This window comes from Natator depressus, chromosome 9, assembly GCF_965152275.1.
Source record: "Natator depressus isolate rNatDep1 chromosome 9, rNatDep2.hap1, whole genome shotgun sequence".
NCBI lineage: Eukaryota > Metazoa > Chordata > Testudines > Cheloniidae > Natator > Natator depressus.
In genome coordinates, this window is record NC_134242.1 from 32,693,392 (window position 1) to 32,718,132 (window position 24,741).

The 24,741-nt window shown below is 42.4% G+C and overlaps 1 protein-coding gene across 1 annotated transcript in view; it reads right to left on the bottom strand.

The window, feature by feature from the left end:
- The window catches only part of FBXO36 (F-box protein 36), a 72,655-nt gene that overhangs the window by 4,204 nt on the left and 43,710 nt on the right, over positions 1 to 24,741 (bottom strand). Inside the window, exons 2-3 of the mRNA XM_074963854.1 lie at positions 12,815 to 12,923; positions 2,536 to 2,708 (exon numbers count right to left, since the gene is read on the bottom strand). Of these exons, the coding sequence (XP_074819955.1) occupies positions 2,536 to 2,708; positions 12,815 to 12,923 (282 nt within the window). The remainder of the gene's footprint in view (positions 1 to 2,535; positions 2,709 to 12,814; positions 12,924 to 24,741) is intronic.

Consider the following 24,741-nt stretch of genomic DNA (forward strand, 5'->3'; position numbering starts at 1 on the left):
ACAAACAAGGTAAATCTAAGAAATCTACTGAGACTGTGATGGAAAATACCATGTTATGTATTTCAGTAAACACTGATATTTTGAAAAATTCGCAGTGCTTGAGTGGTGGTGTTCAGATTACGGCAACTGCAGTCATTCCTTACTTGATTTTATAAAACAGCTTCTTTTACACTGCCTTTGTTTTAAAATATTACACAGTGAAAATACAAAAAAGTAAAAATACTTTGAAACTGGCATTGGAATAAACCTAGATACTAAATTCTGGACAGAAAAACATGATGAGATTTATGCTTAGAATTACCTGGTGAGAAAAGAAACAAACATGTGAGTATGCAAGCAAATAAAAGTGAACATATTTAAAAGTGTAAGAATATTTTTGCTGATAATCTGGGTCTTTGGCAAGAACAGGAAATAGAAGGTGGACTGTAGTAATAATGGGATGGAGGGCAAAAGATGGCACACAGCCAGAGCCACCAGTAACAAAACTGGATATTATATAGGAGTCTTTGCAGGATACTTGTGGCCATGATACTTAGCCAGAATATTTGGTAAGGGCTGGAAATGAGAGGACGCAGCTACCTATTTCTTTAATTTATCTTGGAAAGGAAGAAAAAAAGCTTTGGGTTGATAATTTGGTAATGAAAAAGGGCCCTGCTGTGTCCTGCAAGGATCCATGGTTGGGAAAGAAATGATAAATAATTTACTACAATCTCACAGAAATAGCAGTCTTTTCATTCCCTTGAACACAAAGACTGCTCCAGTTTAGTGCTCATGGTCAGTGTTTCCTCTTCAGAGAAAATGAGGGGCAGAGTCATGGCACTGCCCGAGCCCTAATCATTGGGCCCAGTGATCAGGACAGTGTACAGTGTGCCCAGCAGGGGTAGTCAATAGGCAGACTGTGAGCCAAATCCAGACCGCCAGATGCTTTGAACAGACCCCAACATATTTTTATTTATTGCTTATTATCATTGTTTTTTTTTTTTTTTATTTTCTCTGGAGTATGGATCTTGACTATACCTTGACCAAGAAATTTGGACCGTGACCAAAAGAAAAAAAAATTGACTATCCCTGGTCACCCAGTTCAAATATGGCACAGCAGCCATGTTCACCCTCCACTCCTGGAGGCACTGTATGCACATGAGGCAAAAGCCTCCAGAAGCTTTGGTTGGGCTGGTGAGTCTATTCCATTGCCTCTATTGCATGCTTTGCTTTACTGTCATAACTGAGTCCAATGTCCACAAGAATATTAGCATAGTTTAGAAATATTATTTCTCCTCCGTTGAGATTCTGAGTATCCAAAAGGTGAAAAAGAAAGTTTTACTTTGTAAAAGAAAAGACCTAAATACTATTTGATTATATGGTCAATATTACATCATGCACTCACTGCCAGAGTGCCCATTCATGTCAGTTCACAGTGTTGCAGAGACTCATCCTCTTTACCCTCTTGTGTCCTGCATCTGCAATGGTCTGCCACCTCAATGGCCTAACCCTCTGGCCAGGTCAGCTCTTAGTCCAGTCTCCTTCCGGGGTTAGAAGAAACCATATTAAACGTGAAATCAAAATAACCACATGGATGTTAAAGTCCATAACAAACACTAGTCCTTCATAGAGAGCCAAGGCCAATGTTGTCAAGGCTAGGCCCCTGGCTAAGCCAGGTTTCTTGGGTTAGGACACTGAAGATTATCTGGCTGCAAACTGGCCCAATAAAACTAGTCAGTCCAAGCCAGCTGACCCTGTCCTGGCTTCATTCAGAACTGGTTCCTAGTAAAAGATGCCAGCCCTTTTCATCTGGCCTACTGGGCTTTGATTGGCTCCTGCCTGCTCCCAGCCCTTCTAGGTACTGGAGGACCAACTCTCACTGGTTCTGTTTGCAGCTGATCAAGAGACACCTCTCTATGCAACCTCTGGAGGTCTGAAGTCACTGCTCTTCCCTTGCAGCAGGGTACCTTCTTATGGCAGGATGTGCCAAGTTGGTGGGGCCTCTGGCAGGGGCAGCAAATACCTGGTAAAGCCCCTCATAGTTCCATATAATAAAGCACTCCACACCACAGGTGAATTCGCCTAACTTAACTTTTGAATATGGTTGATTTTGAAAACAACAATACTGATATTTTTGTACTGCTAATTGTAATTGATATTACATTATGACAAATTATAGCCTCAGCTGCATCATCATAAGCCCACTGACATCAGCAGGGTTGCATGGGTAATTTTCTTTAAAATATTTCTATGATTTCTTTAAAGTTGAGACTATCCATTAAGAATGCTTTTGTAATACACATGAGTGTATTATCCTCCATGGAGCCTGATCTTGCACTGCTAAAGCCATGCAATGACAGCAAGATCTTAAATACTCTGTATGCTATAAAGCATGGGTCCAATCCTTCAAATACTTAATACTGGGAATAGTGTTTATTACCTGAATAATCTTAAAGGTACACATGTGTAAAGGATGTGTGTGTTAAAAGTGAACTAAATGAGGAGAATGTGCCAAAGCAAAACTAATACTTAAAATAAATTGTAAATGTTTTTTACCGTTTCAAATCTGTGTGAAACTTGAGAAAGCCTGGCAATATCTTCAAGCTCCAGAAAGGAAATGATGTACAGGAGCAATGAGTCAGGAAGCCGTTCCAGGAAGTCAAAGTTACCCCGGCACAGATTGAAGATATGCTCCAGAATGTTGGCACCAAAAATTACAGCAATTTGAACTGTGATTCAAAGAAACCCAACAAAGAAAGAGATTTGTAAATGCCTTTACATTCCCTCCCAATGCATAGGGATAATCTTACATGTATCTTCCAAAAACAGAACAACATCAATTTTAAAAGGTAAGCAGATACATTTCTGGATGTTTTCTAGATAAACAAAATTCTGAAAACCCTTAGCATTTATCACATAAAATATAATATTCTAGTTTTGTTCCATGAACAGAGCTACCAGAAACATCAATAGGAGTCTTGCATAGGATAGGATATGCTCAAAATTTGGACATTGACCAGCATAGCTCTAACTCTTCTCTGCTCACTGCTGAACTTTGATGTCAGCAAAGCAGCAGCAACAAGACTTAGCTGAAACCTGTCCAATCCCATTTTGCGCACATAAGAGATATTAAATACAAGTTTTTTATATTGTGCTATGAACTAATGAGTAGATTTAGAAAACAATGAAAATTGCATTCATTTTTAAACTGGTTCCAACTTTGTAATTTTGTTGCATCGTTCCTGTGTTTATTGTTTTAAACATCTGTTCTTCAAAAAAACCAAAACATGTTCTTTAATGTGCTATTTGTTTATTTAATTTTAATATGCATCTTTATTAGTGATCTGTAGTACATTTTGGAGTTGTGTTTTGTTAAAGACTTAATTACAGGAGCTCTGTAATTTAGATTTGGAAAGGGATATGTTCACAGTGGGCTCCCCTTTCATTTCAAAACAAAGCTGTTTTATTTACAATTAACAAATTATTACAAATCCAAACTAGTTTTCTCAGATTTGAGCTATAAATTCTACTAAGTAAGGAGTGGTATGTATATCTTCTGGCATATGTTATACTCACAAAAAAATACAAATAGAATAATGGAAGCTAAGAGATAGAAAAGGCCGGATAGGCAATTTAATTCATCATCTGCCAATGTAGGATTTTTCCTTCAGGTATATTTTAAAGTATTTTGTCTAGGCTAACTTTAAATTATGCAAGCTATGGGTGTTCATAATTCTCTTGAAACATTCTTCCAAAAATCCAGCAGATCTCACTATTAAGATTTTTTTTGGTTTATATTCAAACATTCTCTTTTTTAATTGTGTTCCTTAATTCGTATAGTACTTATACCCCTTTGTACCACCTCATGTAATTCCTTTTCTTCTGTGGTGTTTACATCCTCTTTTAATACTTGTAAACAGCTAAATCCTTTTCAATCTTTCCTGCTAAATCAATCCCTCCAGTTTTTTAATTTTGTTTTATTCTTCTCTGAATTCTCTCCACTTTGTCTATATGATCCTGGTACTCAGGCACCTAGCAGTAAATGCAGTACAATAGGACCTCAGGATTATGAACACCACAGTTACGAACTGACTGGGCAACCATACACCTCATTTGGAAGTAGAAGTATGCAATCAGGCAGCAGAGACCCCTCCCCGAGCAAAAGCAAATACTGTACACTACAGTACTGTGTTAAATGTAAACTACTAGAAAAATTAAGGGGACATTTAAAAAAAGATTTGACAAGGTAAGTTAACTGTTTCTGTATTAGTTTCATTTAAATTAAGATGGTTAAAAGCAGCATTTTTCTTATTCATAGCAAAGTTTCAAATTTGTATTACATCAATATTCACTGCATTTGAGTTACATGTCCCAGGGTGCTGCCTTCCAATCCCTCCACCACAGGCTCAGATTGACTCAGATGATAACTTTATTGACCTGGATGCAGTCTGGACCCTGCAGATTCCCCTAAGGCCCAAGCCTATTCCAGACCTGGTAGAGACAACTGACAGGTCCCCCTATCCTGCTGGCCAGTGGTCACAGAGACTGTGGCCCTGCATGTCACTATCCAAGGGCACTGAGAGATGCTGCTGTTTAGTGCCATTTGCTCCTTTCATTTTCCCCTGATCCTGGGTATTTCCTCTATAACCTTCTCATTCACTGGCATGAACTAAAGGGTCAGTTTCTTTTCAGAATATTGCTGGCTGCACTGCTTGATCCCAGGACGTAGAGAGTGCATAGTAGAACCCCAACGATCACAAGCCAGTTGTTGGTCCAACGACGCACTCATTGATCCTGCGCCTCAACTTCCACCCCAGCACAGTGATTTTGCCAATGTATTTGAAAAAAGAATGGAGAAATCCTACCCCCCCACAGGGATTATGACTGAAACTGGGAATAAAAATACCATTTGGTCATATTTATGCCATGTCTGAACCTGAACTGGTCGACCTTCGCACCTTCCTGCAGGAGAACCTGGCCAAGAGCTTTATTACAAGTCCACCCCACCTACTGGGGTACCTGTCCTCTTAGTTAAGAAGAAAGATGGTAGCCTCCAACTTTGTATGGACTACCAAACACTATATGAGGTCACCATTAGGAACTGATACCCCTTACCTCTAACTCCTGAATTACTGGACTGCCTGGGGCATGCCCATATATACACAAAGTTGGACCTCTGAGGTGCATATAGCCTCGTAAGGGATAAGAGGAAGGCTGCCTTTTGAACCCACTGTGGACATTTTGAATACATCGTGAAGCCTATCAGTTTAACCAGTGCCCCTGCCACATTTCAACATTCTATTAACAATGTATTCCAAAATATTCTGAACCAATATATGGTATACCTGGACAACATACTTATTTTTTCAGACAGTGCTGAACAACACACCATGCTTATCTGTTGCATCCTTGGACGGCTGCATCGTATCTATGCTAAGTCGAAGAAGTGTGTTTTTGGTCAGGCCTCCATTCAAATTCTTAAGGTTCATCCTATCCGCTGAGGGTATTGAAATGGACCCTTTTAAGATGATGGCAGATCTTGAGTGGGCAGTTCCACAGAACATCCAAGAACTACAGAGCTTCCTGAGATTCGCAAATTTCTATCGGCGATTCATCCTGAGGTTTTCAAAGCACATCGCACCCCCCTATTGCCCTACTTCACAAAACTAGAAAGTTACTTTGATCTCCTGGGGCCCAACAGGCCTTTCAGCAATTGAAAGTTGCATTTACCTCAACTCCCACACTAGATCACCCAGAGACTAAACAAGCCTTTATCATTGAAGCTGACGCTTCTAATGTGGTGATCAGGGCAGTATTTTCCCAGAAACACAGCTCTCAGCAACTATTATACCCATGTGTCTTTTACTCCAGGAAACTCACACCCGTAGAACAAAACAATGAGATTTTGGATAAAGAATTCCTGGTGACCAAAACTGCCTTTGAGGAACGGGGTCACTATCTTAAAAGGGCCCTGTACCCTGTCCATAAGAATTTAGAATAGTTGCATAAGGTGAAAGCTCTCATCCAGCAGCAACTCCAGTGGGCTCTGTTTTTTCATGTTACAACTTTGTAATCTCTTATTGTCCAGGAACGAAAAATACAAATCTGACACTCTGTCCCAGAAGGGAGAACACTACAGTGACATGATGGGCTTGAACCCCAAAATCTCCAACATTCTTAAACCTCATAACTTCCTGGGTGGAGCCTCCCACCAAAATCTGCTTGCCCTGATATGACCAGAGGATCCCTTCTGATGAGCAGGAAGCCATAAGCAGGGAGCCCCACGACATCTGAGCTGAGATAACCTACGTGAAAGGGCACATAGGTTATCCCAGCTCAGATCCTCCTGGATCTCCAGGAATTATGGCCCAGGAAGTATGACTCACCCTTCACAGGACATTTTGGTAGAGTCAAGACCCAATGCCTAATTTCTCATCTTTCTAGTGGCCTCACAAGTCACAGTGGAGGCCTACGCTGCCTCTTGTAATGTGTGTGACCACTCCAAGGCATTGCATAACAAACCCCTCAGCCTCCTGCAACCTCTCAAGGCTCCAACTAACTCCTGGGCAGTCATCAGTTTAGATTTCAGAGTAGAGTTACCTGAGTCCAATGGGTTCACAACCATCCTGACTGTGGTGGCAGGGATCGGCACTACCATGTTGCGCGACACTTGACAAAATTACCATACTTAGTGATGGACATGGTGGTGGTGGTGGTGGTGGTGGTGGGCGTTATGTCATTCAGTCATTTGATTTTTTAAAAAATTATCACAGACCTCAAAATTTTTACCACGGACACTTGTGTCCATGTATGGACACATTGCTGACCCCTGCGTGGTGGTTCTCCTCACCAAGATGGCACACTTCAACCCCTGCACTCACCTGCCCTCCACCCAGAAAACCACCCAGCTCTGTATAGATCAAATTGTCCACCTCCATGGCCTTCTGGAGTGCATCATCTCTTATTGTGATTCATAATTTCTCTCACTTCTGGCATGGAGTTCTCCAGAAGCTGGGCATTTGCTCCCATCTCTCCTCCACCTATCACCCGCAGTCAAATGGTCAAGCAGAAAGAACAAACCAAATTTTGGAACAGTACCTACCGTGCTACATAAACGATCACCAGAATGACTATTCCTCATTACTACCCCATGTGGAGTTTACATACAATAACACAGAACATGCCTTTACAAGACAGAGTCCCTTTTTGTCTATTTTATCCAGAATTACCCATGACCTCTCCCAACCAAGCAGCCTTACACTGGGTACAACAGATCCATTGGACCCAAGATGAACCGAAAACCTACCTAGAGGAAGCTACAAGCACTATGCAGACTGCCGACAACAAGAAGGACCCACCTTTTCTGTAGATCAGATGGTGTGGCTTTTGCCCAAACATTTGCACACAGAGAGGCCATCTCATAAACTGGATTAAGAGTTCCTGGGCCCATACTGAATTCGCTGCTAAATCAATCTAGTTACCCTTAAACTCCTCTGAATCCACCTGGTGTTTCATGTATTACTTTCTAAAGCCCCACTACCAGGCCATATTTCCTCACTGCTCCCCACCCTGACCCCCGCCAATACATGTTCAAGGTCATGACAAATATGTTGTCCAAGAGATCCTTGATGCAAGAATGAAATGGACTAAACTCTGATATTTGATTGATTGGGAGGATTATGGTCCCAAAGAATGCTCCTGGGAGCCCACAGAAAATATCCATGCCCCAATACGGTAAAGACCTTCCCCAAGAACCATCCTGGAAAACCCAGCCCACTAATGGCTAGAGGGCACCCTCAGGTTGAGGGTGATGTGGGGGATCGCAGGTCTCAAATCTAGGTCTGTGGGTCTCTAGGCAATCCTCAGACCACTATCCACCACCCGGCAGCTCACTGGTACCATCAGGGAGTGTGGGCTGGTGGGTGGACCCTAGCTCACCACAGGCCCAGCCCACAAAGCTCCCAGTTGGAAGAGATGCCCATCTCTGACTCTTGCTTGATTTCTGGCTCTGACCTTTGGCTCAGTTCCTGACTCCAGTTCTGACCACTAGGTCTGACTGCCAATGTCCCAGTCTATCACACTGGTCTAGAATGCAGTTATGTGCAGATTTGTAGATCAATTCATTGGAATTACAGTTATCTAATTTGTCTGGTTTTTTTATACTATGCTCATCTAGCTGTCATGTGCACATGGTCAATTGTCTTCCCATTGATCTAGGTTATAAAACTGCAGTGGGCTCTGGTGCCAAGAATTTGATTAGTAAATATAAGGCAAGGTCAAAGAAGTGGGTTTTGCCTTTTGCTATGAAGGTTCTGAGGTTCTTGAGCATCCTAATATATTCAGGAGAGAGTTCCACAGTCATGGGCCAGATGGCGAGAAAGTGATGTTTCCTGCCCACTCCTGAGGTTGAATAGTGTATTCAACATGAGACCAGGTTGCAAGATGCAGTTAAGGACTGACTTTCTTAATATTGATTACACGTTGGATAACCTATAACAGCAAAATGTTTAGGAATAGGTTTTAAAAGCAGTATGTAGGTCTTTTAGGCACAAAGGATATTTACTGAAGACCCTGGCAACAAAGATAGGAATCTGAGGAAACTCCTCTCTTTCCCAAATACTATGTGGCTAGACATTGACAGCTGCTCAGTAGTCTCATCCAGTTAAAATGTCATAAGACCATACTTTGAACATGGCATTAATATTGTCATGACTCTTTTTTTCATAACTCAGTTAAAAAGTTGCAGTATACCCCCTACTGTAATCCTCTTTTTGAGGAAATTCCCTTAGTAAATACTGTAAAGATCTAGACACAAAAACAAAAGTGCTGGATAGCCCAGGTAATCAGACTCATGCATGACAAAGAGTCAACTCTTTATTAAAAAAAAAAAAAGTCCACAACACGTATCTATGTCATGCTAAATGGCTAACCAAAAGGCTACAATCCAATTCTTTGCTGCTTCAATAAAAATGAGTTTTTATTACACAATGCAAGTTTCTTTCTACATGTAGGTATGAATGTATTAACATATGAATTGTTTGTGGATGCTCTCAAAATGTCTTTAGCTGTATTCATTTTATTTCTGTAAAAATACCTATCATATTATTTCTGCAGCTGATGGTGGCTTAGACATAAGGGTATGTTTGAATACCCTCAGAGCTCACTGAGATTTTCATGCCTAAGAGCAATTGATAGTATTTAGTGACTTGCACCAGTTGTTCATTCTTTCGGGGACTTAAATAGATTTTATCTTCTTCCCTTGGAATGTGAAGATCTAGAATGTGTGCCTTATACTATCTTCCATGAATGTACAGTGATGCTGTAAACCAGCCTTGAAAAAAAATCATAAAAATTTACTAACTCAGAAACCAAATCTACACTCTCCACCCTCCTCTCATCATCACTATGATAATTATGATGAGAAATGAATGATCTTACATAGCTGTCAAAAAAAATACTCACTCTAAGCAGATGGATAATTAGTATTTTAGAAGGCTGCAGTTTATGGTCTCAAAATTGAAAAAATATGTGTAAGGCTGTTTTGAGGTATTTCTCCCAGATAATATTATGAAACCATTTTGTTCCCGGATTTTACACAATAATGGAGGCTTGTTAATGCTGCATACTATATGAATGTTTCTTTCAGTGTTAAGAATTGCAAGTCTATTTATATGGTTAAGAAAGTAGATCAATGGTTTACTACTATGCAGCACATGCACTGAATCTGCTCATAGACTGGTATGCACCTTTGTTATTACTACAAAAACTACAACAGCACAAAATCAGCCTACAGCCTTAAATGTGAATGTACATGGTTGTCATTGACTTTTGTTACTACTCTATAGAGTTTGTAGACTGCAACAGAAATCTATGTAACCAGGAAGTATTAAAAAGGTTATTTTAAAAGGACTCTTTCATAGGCTTTCTACTGGATGCTTTGAATGCCTGCATGGATTAGTGGCAGGCATAATGTTTTATTTGCAAGGGAATATATTTTACCTCATGTTTGCTTGATAAGAATAAATCAAATGATTCTGTCATAACACTTCTTTTGTGATCTCTAAGCACTTTAAGTTACAAAAAAAAGCCATAAAATTAAAGACTAACTATGGGAAGGCAATGTAAAATGCTAATTAATTCTTAAACTTATATATAAACTTAGCTATTGCCCTAAAAGAGTGCACTGTCAGCAGAACGTACTACATACACTGAGGGTCAAATCCTGTCCCTACTTAAGTCAGTGGGGATTTTTGCCACTGACTTCAACTGAAACTGACTTTGGCACAAATTTCAATAATTAAATCACTGTTCCAATAACAGTTTTGGCAGCAAAGTTTTGAGCAGCCTGTGAATATATGAGGGAAACAGTAGCAAGACTTGTAAGCCAGGAGATGAGAAAAAGATGCAAAAAGGTCTTAGTATTTATGTGATACAGCTGGAGAGGTGATCTGGAATAGTTCCAAGACTGCCAATGACTGCTTTAAAATACAATAATGGTTAATATGATCCACAAAGGAAAATTTGGTATATAAAAAAAGTGACCCTGAGATTATTATCTTTGGAAACAGGAAGAAACCTTTTTACAGTAAGTGGGACAAACTGACCTGGGCTTCAATAGTGCCCATGTGATGAAGTTCAGAAAAACCAGTAGTACTTTCAAAAGAAGCATGCAAATGCAATACAGATTAGATCCCAAGATACAACCTTGAATGGAATGTTTTTAGCAACACTAGAAATAGAAGCACCGAAGAAAAAAAAACTGCATATGTTGGTAAGGATTTAACTATTTGAACAACATGCCAGATATTCCAATACACATGTTTCACTGTGACATTAAACGGGTATCAAATGCCACAGAAAGGTCCAACAATATATACAGTGACACAAAACCTTTGCCATTACATATGCACAGGTCACTACAGAGCTGAACAAAAGCTTACTTATGGGTGCTAAAAGAAAAACAAATTACATTTGTCAAATAAATCATTAGGAAGTGTTGCTAGAATTCAGCTGTAAACACTGTTAGCAACTTCTCACAGGAAACAAAGGGTACAAAAAGGCTACTCATCATTCACACCATATTTCCTAGAAAGCTCAAGTTTTCAAAATTGATATTACCACTGTCAAGTTGAAACACTGTGGAAGACAACTGCATCTGAAGAAACAGGGATATTAAAAATATCAGCAGTAAAAGAGCTTAATATATTCAAGGACTTCTTAAGCACCTGCCAAGGATCCAACTAGCAATCAATTTTGTTCAGTTTTATTGCAAATTTGTCATTTACAAACAAAAATTTTAAAAAAATTATGCTATAACAAGAGTTAAATTTAAAATGAATTAAACTTAATAACTTAAACCAACTTGATCTGTGGTCTTGTTTTTCTTTCGATCTGAAGTTGATATATATTACCAATTGCTTTCATTTTTCATCGTGGTGCTTGTGTTCCATCACTTGGAAATGGAATGTCTTTCCAGATCATCATTCAAAAAATGTGATAAACCTGAAGATACCATCTGTATTCAAGATATTTCTCTACATGTGCATATCCATGACAAAGGAGCATCTAATCAAAAGTGTCACAGTTACCAGGTAACTATACCTCTGTCCCCTCTTGGTCTCTTTGAGTATATCTACAGAGGGATAAAAAAATCCATGGGCTGTCCCAGGTCAGCTGATTCAGGCTCACAGGGCTTATGCTCCGGGGTTGAAAAATCGCCGTGTAGATGTTCAGGTTCGGGCTAGAGCCTGATGTCTGGGACCCTGTGAGGATGCAGGGTCCCAGTACTTGGGTTCCAGCCAGCCTGAATGTCTGCACAGAGAGTTTTAGCCCCAAAACCCAAGCCTGAGTCAGCTGACCTGGCCATGCTGTGGATCTTTTATCCCTGTGTAGACATACTCTTTGAGTGCACTCCTTCTCAAATCTCAGGCCTTGAGCTGTTACCTCTCTTGGAGTGAAATCATGTGATTCTTCCACTCTTAGACCAGCCTTGAGCTGCAGTTTCCAGGTACTAACCAGGATTACCTCAGCAGGTCTCAGTTAGGTTCAGTCCCTGTTGTTCTGTTCCCTCCAGGACCTACGACCATGGTGTCCAATGATCAGATAGCCTTCTTTAAACAACGTATTGTTTACGTAGAACAGTGGTTTTCAAACTTTTTTCACTTGCAGACCCCTAAAAATTTCAAATGGAGGTGGAGACCACTCTGGAAATCTTAGGTATTGTCTGCAGACCCCCTCGGGGCCCACAGGCCATAAGCTGAAAACCACTGTTCTATCGTAATTACAATCTGTTGAGGCTCCCTTAGACATAGTCTGTGGACCCCCAGAGGTCCACAGGTTGAAAAGCATTGATTTAGAACCAAAGCATTTCAGAGAAAAAGATCTTAAAACAAACAGATTATACACATATCTAGTTAAGGAAGGGCCCAACTACTTCAGATGTTGCCACAGGACCTGTTTCTATGTCCCTGAAAGTCTGTTCTCCCCAGGAACAGCTGAGAACTCCCCTCCTAAAGTCTTTTTAACTGTTTCATGTCCCTTTGAAAATAGCATCTTAACCGATAACAACATTGTCACTATCTTGTAATATCCCTGCTAGGATTTGTTGGAAGTAAGCTTATCTAGAGCTTGTGTTGCCTTTCTGCTTCTTTTTCCAATAGCCCCTCATTAACTGAAATGAATACGTTCATATTGGAAACCCGAATAACCCAGCAGAAGCTATTTCATTAACCTATAACATACAATATTTATAAAGTTACAGAGCAGTGTTCCCAGATTATTACATAGAAGTTCCATGTCTGCAACAACAAGTGTATAGTCTTTTTCTAAGTCTTACTCTGAAGAGATGGATCATCCAAGAAGTATTCATGAGATTCTTTGAGTTCCCCAGGCTTTGTTTCACGAAATTCACTTCTAAGAGAGATTTTCCACCATCTGAAAATTACCTATGATTGAAAAGAAGATATTGGCAAGAATTAACAAACATCAAATACTAGTGGATATAATACTTCTAAAATTCAGGATTATGGTTATGTAACAACTATTTCATTTCTAAGTACGTATAAATTGTCATACTGGATCAGACCATAGCTACTCCCAATGGTTATATCTGATGCTTCAAAGGAAACAAACAAACAAAAAAAAACCCCCAATCACCTTAATGCACCTAGACAAGTGTGAAATACTGTATATGCAGGGAATATTCTTTCTTTAGCCCTGCATGAAAACTGTTTATGCCCTTAAGCCTGAGGTTGAATTAATATCTTGACTTGTATAACTACAAATATTCTTTTTCATTCTGCATTTAGCAGCAGATTTGTGTGCACCAAAGGATAAAATTTAAAATACATATAATGAAGATGCACTGTTTACATACTCTAAATCATGGGTTCTCAAACTGGGGGTTGCGAGGTTCTCAAGGGCTCGCATTGTTATCACATGGGAGGGTCGCAAGCTGTCAGCCTCCAACCCAAACCCTGCTTTGCATCCAGCATTTATAATGGTGTTTTAAATTAAAAACACTTTTTATATATTTAAGGGGGGGGGTTGCACTCAGAGGCTTCCTATGTGAAAGGGGTCACCAATACAAAAGTTTGAGAACTACTGCTCTAAATGAAAATTTCAACTAAAAATGCTGATTATGATCTGAATAATGAAAGGCTCTGATGAAAAATGGGAGTACAGTTCACTAGATAGGTGTTTCAGAATAAGCAAATTAACAACCTTAAAATTAAAGAGTTAAGTGTTGACATTTAAATTGTTATCTTTATGTTTCAAAGTTGACACTCTAAGATGAATGCAGCCGTTTCCATCTCTTAGAACTATAGTTTCCAGCTCCCTGCAATAACTACATCATTTTACATTCAATTAAGGGTTTTAAGGTTCACTTTGCAACAAGGGGGGGCTAGAAAGATTTTTTTTGTTTGAAAAACAATTAAAACAGATTATCGAGCGCATAACTGAGGCAAGAGATTAATTCAATGGTGAATCCAGTGGCCACGGAACTGTGAAATACAAGGGCCCTGCTTAATAGTTATTTTCCTGGATCTCTTTTAAAATACTATGTAGCGTGCTTGAGCAGCTGTGTTAGACTCTCTCCTTTTAGTATCTTATTACTATTATTTTAAATAAGTCAATCTTCACAAATCAGGAAAAATAGATACCACTACTGTTAACACTCAAAAAATCAAGAGGCTAGCCTCTAAAAATCATAAGGTTTGTTTAAAAATCTTGTGATTTTTAAAAATAGCAAGTATTGGCTTCTTTTTATTTGCTTTCTGGTTTCTGAGTTTTTGGGGTGCACTTGCTTCACATTTTCACGCTTTTCTCTGCATCTGTAGCAGAGCTTCATTACACAGTTGGGCTAGATGCTGACTGAGTTTTTCCTTCAGTTTCAATTCTCCCAACCTTCCCAATAAAGACTCACTGTCATGCCCAGTCTTTCAGGCCTTTCTTCCAGGGCACTGTTTTATTAATGCAAAGAAAACTCACAACTTACACAGGCTGTCAGGATCCAGAGGCTGGCCAGCTGACTGACACACAGCTAGTCGCAGGAGGTAACTTCTTCTTGTAGCCCCCCCTTCAACTGAGCCCTGTCACCTTTAATAGAAAAAACCTGACCCCTTCTCAGCTGGGTCTGATAAATTGAACAGGACTGTCCATGGCAGGCTCCCTGGACTTAAAGGGACACTCTGTTATAGCAAACATGAGGGCTGGGAACTTACTTTTAAAAAATGAAAGCTGAGATTTTCTTGCAATATGAGAATTCCAGCAACTGGGCTTTAAAACACTAAAATTTATGAGACTTGCAATAAAATCTCAAGAGTTGGCAGCACAAATGTCTATACTGGGGTTTTTTTCCCCTCAGTGAAGTTATACCACAGTAGCTCTACCAGTGCAAATCCATAGTACGTACAAAGCACTGACATGTACCAGGTACCGCTTACCCTGATTTGAAAAAAGCCAAGTGTAGACCAGCTATAAATAACTGCCTTCTCTGTACTTATCTGATATAGTCTCTTATGTCACCCTGCCTAGTTTGCTTCACCAGCAATGCCAGCCTTGACATTCCATTTGCCTGTCTTCCTCATATCTGTGCACATCCTTCCACAATTCCTTTTATATATGGAACGCTGATCTTTCTTGAGTTGGAAGCTGCTACCCTCCCCTAATTTAAATCCCTCTGGAATACCCACTACTTCTGCAATACCCACAAGAAATTCATTGATTAGTCTTCTGCTTATTCGTTCTATATATCTTGTTACTTATCTATTGTATTTTGTCTGAAATCAATTTCCTAAAAATCAGGGATTATGGGTGAAATCCTGGCCTTACTGAAGTCAATGGCAAAATTCCCATTGAGTTCACTGGGGCTAAGATTTCACCCCATCTCTTTTCTCTATATTGAGAGGTACCTCACACATTGGTGGGTAATATAAATAAATAATAAATAATAATAATAATGAGTTTTTTACTCACACACACACACAATCCTGATCCTCTTTTTTTTCCTATTAGCATATACAGGCTGGAGGACTAATCTCAATCCCTACAAAACTTTCTGTTGACCTAGTTATCACCAGTCAGCGAGACTGGTAACACTGTAGTGTTTCAAGTGTAGACAAGCCCTTGGATAGACAGGATTCACTGTGACCAACCCATGAAGAAGAATGGAGGCATTTCACAGCTCCCTTAGGGTAAATCCTACCTCCTTTTTTCCAAGGTCACAAAAGACCTTCTTGCAGTGGAACCAGTGTGTTTTCATTATCCTGGGATTGGGACAGAATTAGAAAGACCTGTGCAGCAAACTGTGCTGCTATGAAGCGTGTGGATTTGTGATCTACCACTCTGAGGATCCTCCAGTCATACGACAGCTCTTTAAGAAAAGGACAGTGAGTTTTGGACCTCCAGGGTTGCCTAGAAAGGCCCTTCAGGGTTAACAGCTGGTGGAATCAGGAAGACTTAATCTTCCAGCAGCTGGAAGGGTTGGTGAACAGGCGGCAGCCAGTCAGGGCCCAGCAGGTCAAATTAAAAAAAAACTGGCTACTTCTATCAAATGGCAGTTCAATGGTTAAGTCAGGGGAGGGAGGGAGGAAGGAAGGATCGATCTTCCCTCTACCATAACCCACAAAGCCACACTTTGTGTTTAGGTCACTGAGGGACTTTTTGATGTACTCAGTGTGAGTGTAAGGCCTAGGCAGGCTAACCTGAGTAAGACGCTGGACTACTGAAAATTAGGTAAATTCACTTTGCAAGATACCCACTGGCTCAGGCAAGCTGGTGACAAGGCTTCAGGAACAACAGCAGCATAGTGTCACTGACACAGAATAACCAGCAAATAAGAATTTTCTTTCCCTAGTCCACAGCCTAGCTGTTTGCTGTGTCCCAGATCTCTACCTTAGAATCCTTCCTATTGTTTCAGGTTGTGTGTAAGAAGATTCCAGAGACAGCACTCCATTACTTACAGGTTACTGTCACAGGCATACAGCCTGAACACTTATGCTTAATTTTCCATAGTGTAATCTAAATTTGGGTCTCTCAAATTTTTGGATACCAAACTTTGGACATCCACAGTTGATGTTCAGAGCTGCTGAGAACCCACAATTCCCATTGACTTGTCATTCAACTTTAATTTTATTTATTTATTTTTAAACAAAAGCTCAAATTGCATAGACACTTAGGTGAGGCCACACTTTCACTAGGTAATGTTTCCTTCTTGGAAACTGGGTGTGGATTTGTCATAGTTTGCTTGTATTTGGTAGATATTTGATCTACAGTGACAATAAATATGTTTAAACAAAAGTTTAGCATATATATTTTTAATATCAAATCTAGCCATCCAAAGAACACACATGATTTTTGCTATTTTTTTTTAACGTACTGTGACAAGATAGCCGATGTTCATATGGTTGGTCCTGCGCTTTTCTTGGGGCATGGGGGTGCTAAGACGCCACTCCTTGCCCCTGCTCTTGGGCGCCGAGGGCCCTGATAGTACCTGGGAAGGTGACAGAGGAGGGAAGTGGGGGAGGGGTCTGGGTTTGCTCCTCACTCTGAGTCCCAGCCACTCACAACCCCTGTGGGTTTCTTACCCTCATCCCCCTTAGGTGGGGTTACCCTCGGTCCTTAGATGCTGCAAGGAGGGAGTCTCCCTGTTCTGCTGGGGCAGGGTCTCCCTTACTTCAATTCTCTGGTCTTCCAAATCTCACAACACAGCTCCAGCTCCAGCTCCAGCTCCAGTCCTTTCTCTTTCTTTTTCTCCTCCTCCTCCAACTGCCTGAAGCAGGGGATTTTATTAGGTTCCTGACAGGGCCTTAATTGACAACAGGTACTCCAGTTCACCTGTAGCAACCCTCCCTAGGCAACAGGGAACCACACTTTAATTAGCCTAGGGCTTATATATTTCCTCTCTAACACTCTACCACTGCTCCCTGGCCCTCCTGTATCACAGTACTATAAGAGTATTGCCCAGTTGCATTTACTGGCTTATTCTGTAAGCTTCCTTTGGGCAAAATTTCACTATAATTAGCCAGTCAGGCTTAACTACAGGGTTCTTTTACAAAACACTTAATAGGTAAACAGAGAAAATACATAACTAGTTTTTTCACTTAAGCACACATACAATCATGGTTTAGTTGAAGACATAATGACCATCCCCAAATAATATCCCACTACATTCCCAAAACTGGAGACACAAGCCAATCATCCCACAGGTTCTCTGCAATACAGGGTAACTACAAGTAGTAGTTGCCCCTTTTAAAGGAAAACTAAAGTAAACCCATCTTAACCGTCCCAAGAATTTACAAGTTGATAGGCTAAGAAGAAATGGCAGCCTTGAATAAACATATATTTTATAGTTTTACAATTGGTATTTCTGAGCCGAGTATTATAGTCACTCATCTTGCTAAAACGTCATTTGTGACACTGGGAGTGTGAAAACCCAATGAGAGACTGTAAACCAGTGACCATTCTGCTTGAATGGTGATTTGACTATTTTAAAAACATTTAGATCTAGATTGCACTTTTAAGACAACCAGAACTGCATGCAATATTCAATATGTAGGCATACCATGGATTTATATATTTTCTGTCTTATTATCTATCCATTTCCTAACGGTTCCTAATATTCTGTTCGGTTTTTTTGACTGCCGCCACACATTCAACAGTTGTTTTCTAAGAACAATCCATGATGACTCAGAGATCTCTTTCTTGAGTGGTAACAGCTAATTTAGACCCCATTATTTTGTATGGTATAGTTGGGATTATGTTTTCCACTGTGACTTACTTCACACTTAACACTGAATTTCATCTGCCATTTTGTTGCCCAGTGACCCAGTTTTGTGAGATCCTTTTGTAACTCTCCGCAGTCAGCTTTGGACTTAAACTACCTTGAATAATTTTGTATCATCTTCAAAGTTTGTCACCTCACCCTTTTTCCAGATCATTTATGAATATGTTGAACAGCACTGGTTCCAGCACAGCTCTCTGGGGGACACCTCTATTTACCTCTCTCCATTCTGAAAACTGACCATTTATTTCTACCCTTTGTTTCCTGTCTTTTAACAAGTTACTGACCCATGAGAGGACCCTCTTATCCCATGTCTGATTAGTTTGCTTAAGAGGCTTTGGTGAGAGACCTTGTCAAAGGCTTTCTGAAAGTCCAAGTATATTATATACACTAGATCGCCTCTGTCCATATGTTTGGTGTCACCATCAAAGAATTCTAATATATTGGTGAGGCATGATTTTCTTTTGTGAAAGCTGTGTTGATTCTTCCCCAACAAACTATGTTCATCTATATGTCTGATATTTCTGTTCTTTACTATAGTTTCAAACAATTTGCTGGTACTGAAGTTAGGCTTTCCAGCCTGTAATTGCCAGGATTGCATCTGGAGCCTTTTTTTAAACATTGACATCATACTAGGTATGCGCCAATCTTCTGGTACAGAGGGTATGTTAAGCACCAGGTTAGGTACCACAGTTAGAATTTTTGCAGTTTCACATTTTACTTTCTTCAGAACTCTTGGGTGAATACCATCTAGTCCTGGTGACTTCTTATTGTATAATTTATTAATTTCTTCCAAAACCACCTCTACTGACACCTCAGTCTGGGACAGTTCCTCAGATTTGTCACCTTAAAAGAAAGCCTCAGATGTGGGAATCTCCCTCACATCCTCCACAGTGAAGACCATTTCAAAGAATTCATTTAGCTTCTCCGCATTACCCTTGTCTTCCTTGAATGCTCCTTTAGCACCTTGATTTTCCAGTAGCCCCACTGACTGATTGGCAGGCTTCCTACCTCTGATGAACTTTTTTGCTGTTAGTTTTTGAGTCTTTTGCTAGTTGCTCTTCAAATTCTTTTTTGGCTTGCCTGATTATACTGTGTGACAAAGTTCCTCCTCTGCCTTGGTTGGTCCTGTGCTTTCTGGCAGATTTGCTAGCCTCAGGGGTTGACGGCAGCCCTCAGTTTGGCAGCTTTTGCTAGAGGCTCAAACCTGCTGTTTACTCAGCTAACCTCATCACTGGCCAGCATGGGGAAAACGGAGAACAATCTCCGCAGCTCTGTTGTCCCACGTAGTGGGTCGGGGACAGGCCAGGACCTTTCCAAATTAGGCCTTCCCCTCTGGTGTGTCTCACAGACCAGGTCAGCTAGGGAGTTGGGGGGATGCGGGGAACCCGGGCCCACCCTCTAAACTGGGTTCCAGTCCATGGTCCTGTGGATAGCATCTGTCTATCTCTCCTGTATCAGCTGAGTGACAGCTACAACTCCATGGGCTACTTCCCCATGGCCTCCCCCCAGCACCTTCTTTATCCTCACTGCAGGACCTTCCTCCTGAAGCCTGAAAATGCTTGTACTCCTCAGTCCTCCAGCAGCACGCCTTCTTACTCCCCGTTCCTTGTGCCCCTCACTAACTGATGGGAGGTCCTTTTTAAACCAGGTGTCCTGATTAGCCTGCCTGTCTTAATTGATTCTAGTAAGTTCTTAATTGGCTCCAAGTGTCTTAACTAGCTTGCCTATCTTCATTGGTTCTAGCAGGTTCCTGATTGCTCGAGGGCAGCTCCCGCTCTGGTCACTCATGGAACAGAAAACTATTCATCCAGTAGCCAGTATATTTGCCTTCTACCAGACTCCTGCACCCAACTGGTCTGGGTCTGTCACATATCCCTCCCCCCTGCTCAACACCAAGGGGTTGGGCAGTTTGGGACACCAGACAGTGCACACGTGACAAGCCATCGGCATTGCCTTGACAGCTCCTTGCTCTGTGTTGCACATGGAACTGGAAAGGTTGGAGAGATAAGAGCCATCTGGTCACTATTGCGCTTTTCTCTTGTAGCTCGTTGTTCCGCTGCATTCATTGAAGAGGGGCATGGTCAGTCACAAGGACAAATCTGTGCTGAGCAGGTAGTAGCGCAACGTTTCCATGGCCCATTTTATGGCGAGGCACTCCCTCTCCACCACTGCATATTTTTGTTCCCTCAGGAGTTTCCTGCTGAGGTAGAGAATTGGGTGTTCCTCCTCCCTGACCACCTGCGATAGGATGGACCCCAAACCTACTTCTGATGCATCCGTTTGCAGGATAAATTCCTCGGTGAAATCTGGGGCTATCAGTATGGGGTTACTGCAAAGGGCAGTCCGTAAGTCTGCGAATGCTCTCTCTGCTGCATCAGACCATCTCACCAGATCAGGTCCACGGGTCTTCACTAGGTCTGTCAGGGGGCTTGCCCTTGTGGCAAAGTGGGGGATAAATCATCGGTAATACCCCACCACACCTAGGAATGCACGGACTTGTTTCTTGCGACTTGGTTGGGGACAATTTTGGATGGCCTCTAACTTATTTAGTTAGGGTTTTACCAGACCTTTTCCCACAATGTAGCCAAGTTATTTGGCCTCCGTAAACCCTACGGCACACTTGGCAGGGTTTACTGTAAGGCCAGCTCGCCTGAAGGTATCGAGGACTGCCTCCACCTTCTCTAGGTGGGTTTCCCAGTCTGGGGTATGAATAACCACATCATCCAGTTAGGTAGCAGCATAATTGGTATGGGGGTGTAACAGCTTGTCTATGAGGCTCTGGAAGATAGCTGGGGCCCCATGTAATCCAAAAGGGAGGAGAGAATATTGGAAAAGACCCTCTGGTGTAGAGAAAGCAGTCTTTTCCTTCGCGTCTTCGGCAAGGGGAATCTGCTAGTACCCCTTTGTCAAGTCTAGCGTAGTCAAGTATTGGGCATTGCCCAGATGGTCAACTAGTTCATCTATGCAAGGTATGGGGTACGTGTCGAACTGGGATACCTCATTTAGTCGCCGGAAGTCACTGCAAAACCTTGTGGTGCCATCAAGTTTGGGCACCAGCATGATTGGGCTGGACCACTGACTGGGACTCTTCGATGATCCCCAACTCCAGCATTTTTTTTACTTCCGCTTTTATTCTTCCCTTTTGGCCACTGGCACCCGGTATGGCCTCATTGTTACTCTGGCCCCGGGGTTCACGATGAAGTAATGATATGTCTGAGTTGTTCGACCCGGTTTTGTTGAGAACACATCTTGGTTCTGGAAGATCATCTCAGACACCCCATTCTTCTGGTCTGGCGTTAAATTGGGAGACACCGTCATCTGTTCAGAGGGTTTATTTTCCTGGGGTAGGTCTTTTCGGATAGCTACGCATGCCTCTTGTGCATCCCAGGGTTTCAGAAGGTTGACATGATATATTTGCTCTTGTTTCTGACATCCCGGTTGTCGCACCTTGTAATTTACCTCCGCTACGGGTTCAACTATTTCGTAGGGTCCTTGCCACTGGGTCAAAAGTTTACTCTCTGTTGTGGGTATCAACACCAATACTCGGTCTCCGGGCTGGAACTGCCGAACTTTGGCTTGGAGAGTGTAATGAGCTTGTTGGGCCTCTTGGGCCTTCTCTAGGTGCTCCCACACAATGGGAGTGACCCGCGCTATCATAGAATCATAGAATATCAGGGTTGGAAGGGACCTCAGGAGATCATCTAGTCCAACCCACTGCTCAAAGAAGGACCAATCCCCAACTAAATCATCCCAGCCAGGGCTTTGTCAAGCCTGACCTTAAAAACCTCAAAGGAAGGAGATTCCACCACCTCCCTAGGTAACGCATTCCAGTGCTTCACCACCTCCTAGTGAAGAAGTTTTTCCTAATATCCAACCTAAACCTCCCCCACTGCAACTTGAGGACCATTACTCCTTGTTCTGTCATCTGCTTCCACTGAGAACAGTCTAGATCCATCCTCTTTGGAACCCCCTTTCCAGTAGTTGAAAGCAGCTATCAAATCCCCCTTTATTATATCTGTTCCCTCATTTGTAACACATGCTCAATTACATTCTTCCCCTCATTGGGCTCCTCCTCCCAAATTTCCTTGGCTATGTCCAAGATGTCCTGGGGGTGCCACACATATAATAGCTCAAAGGGAGAAAACCCAGTTGAGGCCTGAGGTACCACCCAGATGGCAAACATAAGGTATGGTAGTGTGTCCCAATCCTTCCTGTCTCGACTTACCACCTTCCTTATCATAGCCTTCAGAGTTCGGTTGAAACTTTCTACAGCCCATTGGTCTGTGGATGATAGACTGAAGTCCTCAGGGTATGTATATGGAGTAGGACACATAGATCCATTATCAGTTTTGACATAAATGGTGTTCCTTGGTCTGTATCTCCTTTGGTAGCCCCACTCAGGCAAAGATCCCCACTAGCTCTTTGGCTATTGTTTTAGAGGCTGTGTTCCGCAGGGGGACGGCTTCTGGATACCGTGTAGCATAGTCCAGAATGACAAGTATATATTGGTGACCCCGGGTTGTCTTCTCTAGGGGTCCCACTAGGTCTATGGCTATTTGTTCAAATGGGACCTCTATGATGGGAAGGGGTACCAAAGGTGCCCTCAGGTGGGGACGGGGACTGTGCAGCTGACACTCTGGGCAGGAGGCACAGTATCGCCACACTTCTTCGTGCACCCCAGGCCAGAAGAACCTTTGTAGGATCCCTGCCAGGGTCTTCTCTATCCCTAAATGCCCCCCAAAAAGAGGACTATGAGCGAGGCTTAATACTGCCTTCTGGTGTTTGCGAGGCACTAGGAGTTGCTCTACCTTCTGTCCCTGTACTGGTACAACCCAGTACAGGAGATCCTTCTTTATGATGAAGTAGGGGCCGGGTCCCTGGGTTTTCCATTTCACGGGGACCCCATCTATTTCTGTTATCTCCTTCCTAATATTGTCGTACCTTGGATCTTAGACTTGGTCCCATCCTAAATTTTCTCTCCCAGGGCTGGTTTGCCCAAGTTCTAGGGGACTGGTCTCTATTGTTTCTGCCGGTTCGGAGGCATTAGGGTTGGGATTTGGCTCAGATGCTTCTCCCTGCTGGGTGGCCTCCTTCTCAGCTGCTGGGGTCCACCTACCTACGAGAGCGACACTCTGGCTTTGGGTCAGTATTCGGGTTTCCAAGGCCTTAGCTGCCCTTCTTTCCCTTTTCGTCTTTCTGCCCTGCCTGGGAGTGGAGAAAAAATATGGGGATATTTCGGAGAAGATTGGGGGTTGACAGTCTACTGTGGATGCCTCACTAGCTTCAGGGTCCTCCCCTTTCTCCAATCCCCCTACTGGGAGTAAGTCATCAAATCTTGGGAAATCCCTCCCTATGAGCACCGGGTAAGAGAGTTTAGGCACTACACCTGCTGCTACCTCTGTAGCATTCCCCTGGATTTCAATTTTTACTGGGATGGTGGGATAGTAACTAACCATCCCATGGACTCATGTCACCCCTGGGTGTTTTGCCTGTAGTAACTGATTATGTTTCACAAGTTTTCCTGAGATGAGTGTGATGGCGCTACCCGAATCTATCAGTGCTGTGGTCTCTACTCCATTTAACCTCAATGGCCTGGTATATTTGTGTGGGGTTAGTGCAACCCCCACAATGTGAATTAGGGAGCATAAGTTTTCCCAGTTTCCTAGGTTACACTGCATACACTCCTCTGCACTGGGGCTCTGTGCAGCTATGTGTCCCCACTCCCCACAGGTGTAACATCTGTATGGGGCCCTAGGCGTTCCCTGGTCTCTCAGTTTGGGCAGTCTAATGTCATGATCTCTTCACCCTCTGCGCTCTGACTTTTGGTTGCCTCTGGTGGGCCTTCAGCCCCTCTCTTTTTCCACCTGGGCCTTCCTGGGGGCTCAACTGCCTGAGCTCTGGAGGTTGGTGCTGCTAGTTTAACCTGGGGCGCCTCTTTGTTAACTGGTTGGATCAGTTCCCTCGCCGTCCTTCACCTCTCTACCAGTGTGACCACCTCATTGCAGGTGGACAGGTCGTTCTGGCTTACCCAGGTGCAAAGGTCTGGCAGTTGTCCTCTTATGTACCGGTCAATGACCAGAACCTCTAGTATTTTTTCTGGACTCTGAGACTTGGTTCGTAAACACTTTCGGGCGAGATGGATGAGGTTGTATAATTGGGACTGCAGGGTTTTGTTTTCATGGCACCTGCACTCATGATACTGCTGGGCCAGCACTGTGTTCGTTACCCCAGATCTGGCCAGGATCTCTGCTTTCCACGGTGGGTAGTCTGCCGCAGCCTCTTCAGACATATCATAGTAGGCCTTTTGAGCCTCCCCACACAGGAATGGAGCGAGGATGCCAGACCACTGATCTCAGGGCCAAGCCTCCCATAGGGCTGGCCTCTCAAAGGCCAGGAGGTATGTCTCCACATCATCCTCCAGCATCATTTTCTGCAGCCAACTGATGGCCCATATGACCCGTGTCCCATCATGGCTG